Source organism: Scyliorhinus torazame, chromosome 5 (assembly GCF_047496885.1).
Source record: "Scyliorhinus torazame isolate Kashiwa2021f chromosome 5, sScyTor2.1, whole genome shotgun sequence".
NCBI classification, from domain to species: Eukaryota; Metazoa; Chordata; class Chondrichthyes; order Carcharhiniformes; family Scyliorhinidae; genus Scyliorhinus; species Scyliorhinus torazame.
This window is the reverse complement of record NC_092711.1, coordinates 130163719-130176943: the sequence shown is the minus strand read 5'-3', so window position 1 is coordinate 130176943 and position 13225 is coordinate 130163719. Positions and strand designations below refer to the sequence as shown.

Sequence of the window (13225 nt, the reverse complement as noted above, 5' to 3'; positions counted from 1 at the left end):
CCCGAATTCTCCGCCACCAGAGAATCGGCGGGGGCAGGAACCGCACCGGTCGGTGGGCTCCCCCCGGCGATTCTCCGGCCCGCGATGGGCCAAAGTCCCGCCGCTGTCAACCCTCGCCAGCTGGCGTGGATTGAACCACCTACCTTACCGGCGGGGGCAGACGGCGCAGGCTGGGTCCTGGGGGGGTCGCGGGGTGATCTGGCCCCGGGGATTGCCCCCACGGTGGCCTGGCCCGCGATCGGGGCCCACCGATCCATGGGCGCGCCTGTGCCGTGGGGGCACTCTTTCTTCCGCCTTCGCCATGGTCTCCACTATGGCGGAGGCGGAAGAGACCCCCTCCACTGTGCATGTGTGGGGATGCCGTTAGCTTCCGCTGACGCTCCCGCGCATGCGTCGCCCGTGGCGCCAAAGGCCTTTCCCGCCAGCCGGCGATGCGGAAATCACTCCGGTGCGGGCCTAGCCCCTCAAGGTGAGGGCTTGGTCCCTTTCTCCGCACCTTTGGGGCGGCCCGACGCCGGAGTGGTTCCCGCCACTCCATTATGCCGGATTCTCCCGCCCCGCCGGGTAGGGGAGAATCCCGGCCAAGAGAAGAGCCAGTACGCACCACGATGCCGAGATCCCGGAGCAGAGAACAGTTTTGATCGGTGGCCATCTTTCTGCACTTGCACAGTTGCACGAGAAGCGCACAGAACGGGAAGGTCCATTTGCGCATGCGCGAGATGCCGCACATTCGCAATCACGAAAATGGCCATCGGTAAAGGAACAGTGACCTGCGCATGCGCAATCGCTTCCTACGCGCTACGTCACATGCATCATGACGTCAGAGCCCCAGACCACGCCCATTTAAAGGGGAAACATACCAAATCAAAGAAAAAAAAATTTAAAGCCGTAAAACAACCTTCCTTCACCTGGAATGACAGCACAATGCCTCAAATTGACCTCCGAAGAACCCTGCAACAAGCAATTAGCTACGCCCAAACCGATGATTCCGACCTTGAATACTTCGATACTGACCTTTACATTTTCTCTGGACCTCGCGAGCCCAATGCTAGCTCCGACGCAAACCGTGATGATATGGTCCTAGAAGCCAATGACTCAGACGGACCTTTCACCTTGGGAGGCTATCCCAGTACCAAATCTGAACCGCAGCTAGATGTGTTGCACGTTGGCGACCCCCGTACTGAATCCGATGCAGACGCGGATTCGTTCTTCAGATTTGAGGATCTTCAGCCCAGCATATACAACATCCCGACTCAGGAGTGCAGGATTATGCTGCGGCCTGACACCAAGAGACAGAGAGCGGTACAGGGCCACGGAGCGGCCTGCTGCCACACAGAGCATGGTCCACGCACGGCTCAGGGTTCCCGACTCTACGAAAGAAGACACGCAAGACTCCACACAGCAGTCCTTGCACGAACAAGAAGTGACTCCAATGTCACAAGCCTCCACAGCGAGCTCGTGGACAGACACCACACTAGAAGAACCGCAAGACTCCAGAGTGCAGTTGTTGCACACACAGGACGTGACTCCAGTGTCACAAGCCTCCGCAGCGAGCTCATGGACAGCCTCCATGATAGAAGCAATGCAAGACTCCGATGGGCAGTCCTTGCAGGAACAAGACCACGAGGGTCTAGCAACCTCCTCTGACCAACTAGCGGCAGACGATGCAAGTCTGCCATGCTCAAGTAAACAGCAAGAAGACTATGACAGTCTACCACGCTCCAGTGCACAGCAGGACGACCATGACGGTCTATCATGCTACAGTGAAGAACAAAGCGACGTTGACAGTCCAAGCCCAAATGAAGGACAACAGCAAGACAATGACAGTCCACCCACATTGTTTGCACTACCAGATGAAGACTCTGACAATTTACCTAACCCAAGTGAACAACAAGTAGCTACTGAGGCTCTACCCACGGTATGTGAGACGAGTGACGACAGCATCCCACTTTCCATGCAAGATGTGCAAAGTGACAGACCTCAGCTAGTGTGTACAGAGGCACTCAACGACTACTGTGAGACCACTGGTGACTCCAGTGACATCACGATACTTCCACCCTCATTCGCTCGAACCTCTCCACAAGTCAATGCATTCCTGCATGTTCTGACTCCAGACGTGCAGCTTCAAGAAATCTCAGCTGACTCCAGTGAACCTGCTAAGACTACGGACGGGGAGCATCAACAAGCCAACACTGACTCAGTTAAAACAGACAAGACTCCAGATGGGGAGCAACCAAACGCCGACTCCGATTCATGTGAGCCGGACTTTACTCCAGACAGGGAGTGCCGCAACCTCAGTGATGGCACGCTCAGGGTGACAGCAGATGCCACAACAACAGGAGATGGATCACTTAACAATTACACTGGGTCAGTAATAACAAGCAGCAGCTACAGTCCAAGAGGAATACACCAATATTCACCACAGCTATATCCACACATTTGTTCCACACCGGCAGTGCAGCCAATGACAGCTCATGCTGGACAAGCCCAGTATTCAAGCCTGCAGCAGCCAGCAGTCTATGCAGCATATTCTCAAACAGGCCAGCACTACGGATTGCCCACTAATGGAATCAAGACCGAAGGAGGACTACCGCAAGCGCAATCTGCACTACAGCCTTAGTTACAGCCCAGGATTTGCTGCACTCCAGCCTGGTCAGACGGCATATTCCTATCAGATGCAAGGTTCTAGTTTCACACCATCACCAGGTATTTATGCGAGCAGCAATTTTGTCTCCAAATCGACATGCTTCAACGCTTCTCAGCAGGATCACCCTTTCTGCACAACACGTGGCCAGAACCAGTATGTACAGTCTTATCCAACTTCGACATATGGCACGTCCATGACCTCGAATGATACTGTTGATGGTACCTCTTCAACGTCAACACCTTATCAGCTACAAGATGCCATCCGACAGCACCATCACAAACATCGAAAAAAGAAAGGGACTCCAAATCAGACAGCGAAGTGATTTGACCACTTCTTGGTTCCTGTGGCACAGGAACTTTGATGGCGTTCATAATCAAGAGAGACATTTGACCATGATGATTGATGGTTTTTGGGACTCACACGAATGATTTAGACTTATTGTTTAATCACTGTTCCCATGACTTGTATATACCTTAACCTATTTACCTGTTTTTGTTCAATTTTCTCAAAGAGTACAGAAAATATGTAACATATAAAAAAGGAGGGATGTGGTGATGTGCATCAATGTAAATACATGTAGGCTAGCTAGACACTAGAGGCTGCACAAGAGACATCACACACACACACACTCAACCAATAGATCAAGTAGATAGGACGCGACCAATGGACATTCGTGGTCCATTGGTCGCACGAGGTGACACGACCACAGGGGGGCATTACACCAACCCACATGATCTGCCTCTTTCCAGTGGAGACAGTCAGTGATTAGAGACACAGGGTTGATTCAATATTACACCCACCACGTGGATTGCAGCAACTGGTTAGTCAGTCTGGGTAGCTATAGTAGGATTAGCAGTAGTGTCGAACCCGAGTAATAGAAGTGTAAATAGTTTAATAAACGTGTTGAAGGTATCTCCACGTCTGAACCTTCCTTTGTCAAGTGCACCACAAGGAAGCCGCTTATGTTACACCTACAACATAACAAATCAGATCAGTGGGCACAGGGGCTGGTGTGAGTATGCACTTGGGTAGCAGAGTTTTGGATGGGATGGAGGGGGTTGTTTAATGTTGGAGTCTGGCTGCGAGTGCGTTGGGATAATTTGGTTGAGAGGTGACGGAAGAATGGATGATGGTTTCTGCAGCAGATGAACAGAGACTAAGGTGGAGTCGAGCGATGTTCCTGAGGTGGAAATCGGCAATCTTGGTGATGATGTGGATCTGTGGTCAAGAGCTCATCTCTGGGTGAAATATTTCATCAGGGTTGTGAACAGTCTGCTTCAGCCTCAGACATTGGACAGGGATGGAATTGGTGACAAGGGAGTGGAGTTTGTAGTGAGGCTAAAAGGGAATGGGTTCAGTCTTCTCAATATTTAAATGGAGGAAGGCTCTGCTCATCCAGCATTGGATGTCAGACCAGATCGGATAGTGTGTGTCTTGGAAGGGAACTTGCAGGTGGTGATGCTCACATACATCTGCTGTCCTGGTCCATCCAGGTGGTGGAGGTTAAGGGTTTAGGAGATTCTGTCAAATTGTGATTCAGTTGTCGGTCGACGAAATGCCTCTCCGTTGCCCCCTCTCACCCACCCCTCTGTTTTCGCTCTCGCTCCCCTTCCCTCATTCATTTTGACTTCCTCTCTGTTTCTTGCCGAGAATTTGCTAGCCCAGAGGGTTGTGGATGATCCATCAAAGAATATATTGAAGGCTGAGATGGTGAGATTTTTGGTCTCTCAGGAAGTCAAAGGACAGAGAGAGCTAACGGGAAAGTGGAATTGAAGACTGAGATCAGCCACAATCGTGTTCAATGGCAGAGCAGGTTCGACGGGCCGAATGGTCTACTTCTGCTCCTATTTCTTGTGTTCTTGCAGAGGCCCGAGCCTTGTGTGGGCTCAGGCCGGGCGGCAGGTTCCCTTCCCTGAAGGACATTAATGAACCTGTTCACTTTATGCAAAAGATTAAACCGTTTTCATGGTCACTTTTTCGCAGTGCCGGCCCCACAAGTTACCAGATTCATTCAGCTCAATTTCACAACCTGCCTTTGTGTTTCTGTGGATTCACCCTCCCTCCCTTTTTTCTGTTTCAAATCAATTTCAGAGTTAGAAGGGGACCATTTGCAGTCAGGAAACTCAAATCAAACATCACAGCAGGATCAGACAAAGTCACCCAATTGATCGTAACCTGAATATTGGTGAATTCTGAAAATGGAAGGAAAAAGCACTGTTCACAGTGGGGATATACTGTGGGAATGTGAGGAGGAATTCCGATCTGATTCATCATCCCAGAGCTCATTCACTTGCTCTGATTGTGGAAGAGATTCTCTCGATCATCCAGCCTGCTGCAACACCAGCGAGTGCACACCTGGGAGAAACCATTCAACTGCTCCGTGTGGGAAAGGATTCATTCGGTCATCTGACTTGATGGCGCACCAGCGAGTTCACACGAACGAGAGACATTTTAAATGTCCAGACTGTGGGAAGTGCTATAAATGTTCCCAGGACCTGATACTCCATCAACGTGCTCACACCAACGAGCGACCATTCAGGTGCTCTCACTGTGGGACTGGGTTCAAGCTGTCATCTCAACTCCGTGAACACCAGCGCACTCACACTGGGGAGAGGCCGTTCACCTGCCCCGTGTGTGTGGCAGTGGGTTCAGTAGGTCATCGGACCTGCAGACACACCAACGGGTTCACACTGGGGAGAGACCTTTCACCTGCTCTGAGTGTGGGAAGGGATTCACTCAGTTAACCACCAGAGTGTTCACAATGAGAAGAGAGAGACCATTTAAATGCCCAGACTGCAGGAGGTGCTACAAGGTTCCCAGGAACTGCTCCACCATCAACCTGTTCACCCTGATGAGAGACCTTTTGTAATGCCCAGACTGGTAAATGCTTTAAAAGATCTGGGGAACTGATGCGCCATCAGCGTATTCACACTGACGAGAAACCGTTCAGGTGCTCTTACTGTAAGGGCAGCACGGTAGCATTGTGGATAGCACAATTGCTTCACAGCTCCAGGGTCCCGGGTTCGATTCTGGCTTGGGTCACTGTCTGTGCGGAGTCTGCACATCCTCCCCGTGTGTGCGTGGGTTTCCTCCGGATGCTCCGGTTTCCTCCCACAGTCCAAAGATGTGCAGGTTAGGTGGATTGGCCATGATAAATCGCCCTTAGTGTCCAAAATTGCCCTTAGTGTTGGGTGGGGTTACTGGGTTATGGGATAGGGTGGAGGTGTGGGCTTGGATAGGGTGCTCTTTCCAAGAGCCGGTGCAGACTCGATGGGCCGAATGGCCTCCTTCTGCACTGTAGATTCTATGATTTACTGTGGGACTGGGTTCAAGACCTCACTGTACACCAGCGAATTCACACTGGGGAGAGGCCATTCACCTGCTCCCAGTGGGGGAAGGCATTCACTCGTCATCCAGCCTGCTGACACACCAGAGGGTTCACACTGGGAGAGGCCGTTCACCTGCTCCGTCTGTGGAGGAGGGGCGAGGTACTTCATTTTGTGAATGTCTACGCTCCACAGGCTGGCCAGCAGCAGATGACTTTCTTCGAGCAAGTGTCCACTCATCTTGGCACCATCGCCACGGGCGAGTGCATCATCCTGGGGGGGGGGGGGGGATTTTTATTGCACCTTCGGGACAAAGGACCGCCTCGGTACCCAGTGCAGTTCTCGTGCGGTGGTGAAGTTGAGGAGCCTGGTCGGGATCTTTGACTTGGTGGACATCTGGCGGACTCTCCATCCTGACTCCAGTGTCTGCACTTTTGTGAGGCCTGGGGTCGGTGGGTCTCGAATCTACATATCAAGGGCACACCTGCCCCGTGTCTCGGCAGCCTCTGTGCAGCAGGTGCTGTGCTCGGACCACTGTCTGGTGCGAGCTGGGCTCGCGCTCAGTCGCGGTCCACGTACTGGTGATTTAACAACCCGCTGCTGGAGGACGAGCGGTTCCTGGGCTTGTTTCATCGCTTCTGGACCGTCTGGAGAAGGAAGCGGGGAGGCTTCCCCACCTTGAGGCTATGGTGGGATGTGGGAAAGACTCATGTGCGTACCTTCTGTCAGGAATATGTGAGGGGGTCGACAAAGAGGGGGAAACCCAGAGTTCATGAGTTGGAGAAGGAGGTGCTTGATCTGGAGTCATGTATCGGTCAGCCCGATGAGGACCTGTGGCTGGTGTACAGAGAGAAGAAAGGCACGCTGATGGACCTGCTACTTGTTGGGCCCCGGGGTGCATACGTGAGATTGCAGATCCAGATCTGCACGGACATGAACCGCGGCTCCCCCTTCTCGCTTGTAAAAAAGGCACTGGGTCCGTCAGCAGCTCCTTCCGCTGCTGGCCGACGACGGGTCCCTTGTCTCTGATCTGGAGGAGGTCAGGGCCAAAATGTGAAACTTCTGCAGTGCCCTTTTCTCCCTGGATCCGTCCAGCGAGGATGCTTGCAGAGCTTTGTGGGAGGACCTGCCGCAGGTGGGCCCGGAGGGTGCCAGGAGGCTTGATACCCCTAGGAGCTGGGGAGGGTGACCCGCGCCCTTGACAGCCTGTCCAGAGGCAAAACGCTAGGGCTGGATGGGTTGATCGTGGAGTTCTTCAGGGTGTTCAGGGACTTCCTGGGGAGCGACTATGCGGGGGTTCTGTGGGAATGTGTAGCGGCCGGGGAGATGCCCTCTTGTGGCGCAGAGCCACCGTTACCCTGCTGCCAAAGAGGGGGGATCTCTGCCACTTTAAAAACTGCCGACCGATCTCCCTCCTCACCATGGATTACAAGATCTTCGACAAGGCGATGTGTTTGTGCCTTGGCACCGTGCTGGACCACATGATCCACCCTGACCAGTTCTACACTGCCCCGGGCCGCCCGATCCACATCAGCATCCATCTGTTCCGGGACCTGATCCATCATTCCTAGAGGGCTGATCTGTCGAATGCCTTCCTGTCTCTTGATCAGGAGAAGGCGTTCGACAGGGTGGATCACGAATATTTATTCGGGACTCGACAAGCATTTGGGTTTGGGACGCATTTCGACGCCCGGATCCAACTTCTGTCCACTGCCGCAGTGTCTCGTTAAGATGCCCCTTAGCTTTGGGAGAGGAGAGCGTCAGGGCTGCCCTTTCTCTGGCCGACTCTAATACCTGTGGAGCCTTTCCTGTCCCTCATGTGGAGGAGGTTGTCGGGGCTGCTTCTGTGCGGGCTGGGCATTGGGGTGGTCCTCTCAGCTAACGATGATGACGTGCTCCTCATGTTCACTGACCCTGCTGACCTGCGGAGGATGCGAGAGTGCCAAGCTGTGTACTCCGCCGTGCTCTTTGCCAGGATCAACTGGGCCAAATGTTCCGGACCCCTGGTGGGTCCGTGGCAGATGGACCCCCTCCCAGGGAAGCTCAGGCCTTTCACCTGTAGCAGGACCAGCTACATGGGAGTCCATCTTTGCCCGGCTGAGGAATACTGGCCGACTAACTGGCAGGAGCTGGAGACCAAGGTCACCGCTCACCTGAGACGCTGGACAGGACTGCTCCGAGTGCTGACCTACAGGGGTCTAGTTCTCGTCACAAACCAGCTGACAGCCTCCATGTTGTGGTACTGGCTGGTCACTGACCCCTTCCCCTGACTTTGCCACAAATGCTTGTGGAGTTCTTCTGGGACAAGAGACTGCACTGGGTTGCTGCTGAGGTTCTGAGTCTCCCGCTTAGGGAGGGTGGCCAGGCGCTGGTGTGCCTTCGCACCCAGGTGGCAACCTTCCGCCTTCAGACCCTGCAGCAACACCTTTACGGTGAGCCCCCTCCACGATGGTGTGCCTTGGCGACGCAGTTCTTCTGCCAGATGCATGGCCTGAATTATGACTTGCAGCTCCTGTTCATAGATCGTTGCCCTCTGCAGGTGCTGCTTGTCGTTTTCCAGGACCTACTCATAGTCTAGAGCATGGTTGCCTCGCGTCGCAGCTCCCCCTCATGTGGAGTAGTGGCTGTCGTCAGGTAGCCGCTACTCAGGAAACCTCCTCCACCAATACCATCCAAGTGGCTGGTCTCTGTGCCTTATTGCACTGCACGGAGGGGTTTCCTGTACGGGCTGCTGCTGCACACCCTTCACCTCCTTACCCTCGCCCATAATCCGGACACGCCATGGCGTGCCTTTTTGCCATCCGGCGGTGGAGGTCCACACTGGAGGCCCCTCGATGGAGGAGTCCTCCCCCTCAATCTTGAGGACCTTGGCTGGAGGGTGGTGCATGCAGCAGTGTCGTGCAACCACCGATTGCACCGGTTCACAGATTCTCAAGAAGCCTGCCATTTTTGCAGTCTTGTGGAGTCTGTGGGCCACATCTACGTTACGTGTTTTAGGCTGCATCCCCTTTTTAGTTTTTTGTCAAATCTTTTGTTGAAGTTTTATTTGCACTTCAGCCCCAAAGGACCTCCATGTGAACCTTCTCCTGGGCCTGGCGAAGCGTGCCATTTAAAGGTCCAGGCAGCGGGCGACTGAGGGGGACGTCCCACCATATGGTCTGCCACTTTCCCGCGGCTACATTCAGCGGTGTCCCGAGAAAGGGAGCATGCGATGTCCATGGGCACCATCCAGGCCTTCCGTGTCCAGTGGACGTTGAGGTGCTTTATTGACCCCATGAATTGCACTCTCATTAGATGTTTTTAAGTTTCCATTGATTTTTGTTACGTTCGGGCAGTGCCCCTAACAGGAGCGGCCTTTTTTGCTTTGTCCCTAAGTTTGTTTCCTTCTATTTTGTTGGTGGACCTCAAAAGACTGACCAATCCACCTACCCTGCACCTCTTCCCACTCGGACACGGGGAGAATGTGCAAACTCCACACGGACAGTGACCCGGGGTCGGAATCAAACCTGGGTCCTCAGCGCCGTGAGGTAGCAATACTAACCACTGCGCCACCGTGCTGCCCTTTGTCATAATGTTTCAATTTCTATTTTATCACACAGCTCCCAGTGACACTCCTCAAACACAGAAACTTGAAAGTATCATTGCTACCTTGCATCTTGTCCTTCTAATATTGTCTAATAATAAGTGACAGAGTAACACACACCAGAATTGGAATAAAAGACAGTTTATTGTCTGATAATAACAGTAACAGAGTAACACACACCAGAATTGGAATAACAGGCAGGTTATTGTCTAATCTTGTCAGAGTAACGGGGGTGGCACGGTGGTTACCTCTGCTTCCTCAAGCGGCAGGTACCTGGATTCGATTCTGACCTTGGGTCACTGTATGTGTGGAGTTTGCACAGTCTTCCTGTGTCTGCTTAGATTTCCTCCCACAGTCCAAAGATGTGCAGATTAGGTGGATTGGCTGTGCTAAATTGTCCCTGGGTGGAGTTACGGGGTTAGGGTGGGGGATTGGCCAAGGTAGGGTGATCATTCAGAGGGTCGGTACAGATTTGATGGGCCGAATAGCCTCCTTCAGCACTGTAGGGATTCTATGATTCTGCATTGGATGCAATGATGTGATCACTCGCACACTGCAGCCTGACTTATTATTGGAACAGACACACTTACTCTCAAAGTGATTGAATCCTTTGCTGTTTATCCTCTGGGTCCACTATTATAGTCTGAGACCCTGTGTGTGTGGAATAGTCCCACTGAGAGTCTTATTATTGGACAATGAGTGAGTCAGCCTGAGCCTGTGGCCACTCTCACCATCTGTCACCGCCGCAATGCCCGGGTGATTGACTGCAGATCCAAACCAAAAAGAAGAGGAGGGGCGGGGCTGGAGGACCGACCGGGAGCGGCTGGTCCTCCAACCAATAGGAGAGAATGAGGGGCGGAGCCGTTGGGATTGAAGCATGCGCAGTGTGGGTAATGGCGATGTAGAAGGGCGTCTTCTTCAGATCCGAAATCGGTAAGAGGCGATAAACAATATGGAGGAAGCGAGAGATCGTGGGGATGGGCAGAAACGTTGTGTAAAGCTGTTGTAAGCCGCAAACCTCCGAAAAGAGCTCACTTGACCCAGTTTGTGCCGAGCAGGGCTGCAGCTCCTCATGTTCGACTCGATTCAACGGCCGCCATTTTTATTGCATGTGCGTTTGTCATCTTTGTCAGGGCGATGTTTCAATGAGTGGGAGGCGCTTGTTCCCCATTTTTCAGAATGGAGACAACCTGTCCATCAAACTGGATTTGTCTTTCAGTCCCAATGTCTTATTGATGATGCAAAGCGGTGGCAGAGGTGGAAAGAAAAGGAAGCAAAATCTCCAGCTCACAGGGGGATCTGAATCCCTTCCTACAGTCCCCACATTTCCATTGTTTCAGCATGCTGCTGGTATCCTTGTCCCTCTCCAGGTTTGACGATCAGTTGAAGTTTTGTCCCCATATAGAGCATGTGTACGTCTCTGCCTGCTGTGAATGGTGTGATGTTTTTTCAGGCTGTGTAACTGATTAAAGCTCTTTCCACAGTCAGTTCACTGGAAGATTCTCACTCGCGTCGAGTGTGTGTATCGGATTTCTTTCAGTAACACTGATCTTGAAAATCTTTATCGACAGATAGAACAGACAAACATTTCTTCTTCCACAGTCACAGGCCAAAGATATTCGGGTCCTGATGAATGGAGTGACTCTGTTAAATCTTGATGTGAAGATTGATTTGAGTTTCCATCTGTACATCCTCCTCCCCTTGAAATAGCCTGTAAAAGGAGTTTACAAATGGCATCACTAGGGGCAGGCACGGTGGCTCAGTGGTTAGCCGAGGACTTGGGGTTTGATCCCGGCCCCGGGTCACTGTCCGTATGGAGTTTGCACATTCACCCCGTGTCTGCAGGGGTCTGGCCCCCACATTCCAAAAGATGTGCAGGGTAGGTGAATTGGCACCGCTAAAATTACTTCTTAATCGGGAAGATTGTAATTTTTTTTAAAAAGTCATCACTGTCAGTCCAGGATAGAAATTCTGAACAGACAATTCTAGTTTCTCTGGAACATTTTACCCCGTCCCACACACTCCCTCCTCCCTGGGCTGAAATCCAATCCATCTCCGCAATTTCTTTCCTCCACTTCCAATTTTCTCCCTCCCTGGGCAGCACGGTGACGCAGTGGTTAGCATTGCTGCCTCACGGCGCTGAGGTCCCAGGTTCGATCCCGGCTCTGGGTCACTGTCCGTGTGGAGTTTGCACATTCTCCCCGTGTTTGCATGGGTTTCACCCCCACAACCCAAAGATGTGCAGGCTATGTGGATTGGCCACGCTAAATTGTCTCTTAATTGGAAAAAGTTAATTGGGTACTCTAAATTTATAAAATAAAAAAAATAAACATTTTCTCTCTCCCTCTCCTCTGCCTGGGTTCAGTTCTCCAGCTCCTGTCTGCAGACTGACAATAAAATCAATGAATCTAATTGGGGGTTTGGCTTCTCCAGCAGGTACTTGTGAATCCTCCCCACCCACCTCCCAAGGTTTCCTTCCTTCCCAGAGATCAGAGTCCTCATTGATGATTTGAGCCCAAACAGGAACCACGCTAAATTGCCCCTTAATTGTGAAAAATAAAATTGCATCAAGGTTCGTGGCTCCACAAAGTGTTTCCAACTCCTCCCACTCATCTCCTTAACAGGTTCCATGTTGTTTGATGAAAAAAATGGTCTCTGGTGGCACGGTGGCGCAGCGGTTAGCACAGCTGCCTCACGTCACCGAGATCACAGGTTCAATCATGACCCTGGGTCACTGTCCGTGTGGAGTTTGCACATTCTCATGGGTCTCACCTCCACAACCCAAAGATGTGCAGGGTAGGTGGATTGGCCACGCTAAATTGCACCTTAATTGGAGAAAAATAATTGGTTACTCTAAATTTATTTTTAAAAAGGATTGTCTCTTTCCTAATGTTCACAATTAAAGATGTGGATTCTCCAGGACTTGGCTGACATTTCAGGGCAATTAAATTAATAATGGTCAGAGATATATCTAGTGTTGTTACATGGTACAGATTAGATATATTATTTACCATTCTGTAATAAAGTAAATGTACTATTATTTCTCATCTTGTAATATAAGCTCCGTTATAGATTTCCAGTCATCTCTTCCCTCAGAGGGTTGTTAGTCTTTGGATTTCTCTTCCACAGGGACCAGTTGTATCTGGGGGTCACTGAATATATTGAAGCACAAGTTTGACAGATATTTTATTGACAATGGAGTTGAGGGTTATGGGGAACAGATAGGAAAATAGAGTGAAAGCTGAGATGAGGAGGGATTTCTTCACTCGAGGATGTGGTGAAGCTTTGGAATTCTCTATCCCAGAGGAATGTGGAGCCTCAGTCATCAGGTATGTTTAAGACAAATATTGACAGGTTTCTAGATATTGAAGATATCGAGGGATATGGGGACCGTGTGGGGAAAATGGTGCTGAGGCCGATCGGCCAAGGATCTCATTGAATGGTTGAGCAGACTCGGTGGGCCGAATGGCTTATTCTTGCTCCTATTATATTCTGTGTCCTGTTCAGGAAGCAGAAGGCTAAACTTCGATCTGTCAATCAACATGAATCAGCACTTTCAGGAGAATTGGGAGGGTGAATATTAGATACAGCAGAGTGAGAATGGAGGGAGAGTGTGTGGGATGGAGATTTACAGCTTTTGGAGAACGAGAGGAAATAATGTCCCATAGA

General features: G+C 51.4%; 1 protein-coding gene across 2 annotated transcripts in view; it reads left to right on the top strand.

The window, feature by feature from the left end:
- The window catches only part of LOC140419746 (uncharacterized), a 50255-nt gene that overhangs the window by 28452 nt on the left and 8578 nt on the right, over window positions 1–13225 (top strand). The window contains exons 3-4 of one of the 2 annotated variants that reach the window (XM_072503691.1): window positions 5303–5386; window positions 13141–13150. The exons of the other annotated variant lie outside the window; for it this stretch is intronic. Of the exons in view, the coding sequence (XP_072359792.1) occupies window positions 5303–5386; window positions 13141–13150 (94 nt within the window). The remainder of the gene's footprint in view (window positions 1–5302; window positions 5387–13140; window positions 13151–13225) is intronic. 2 annotated transcript variants of the gene reach the window in all.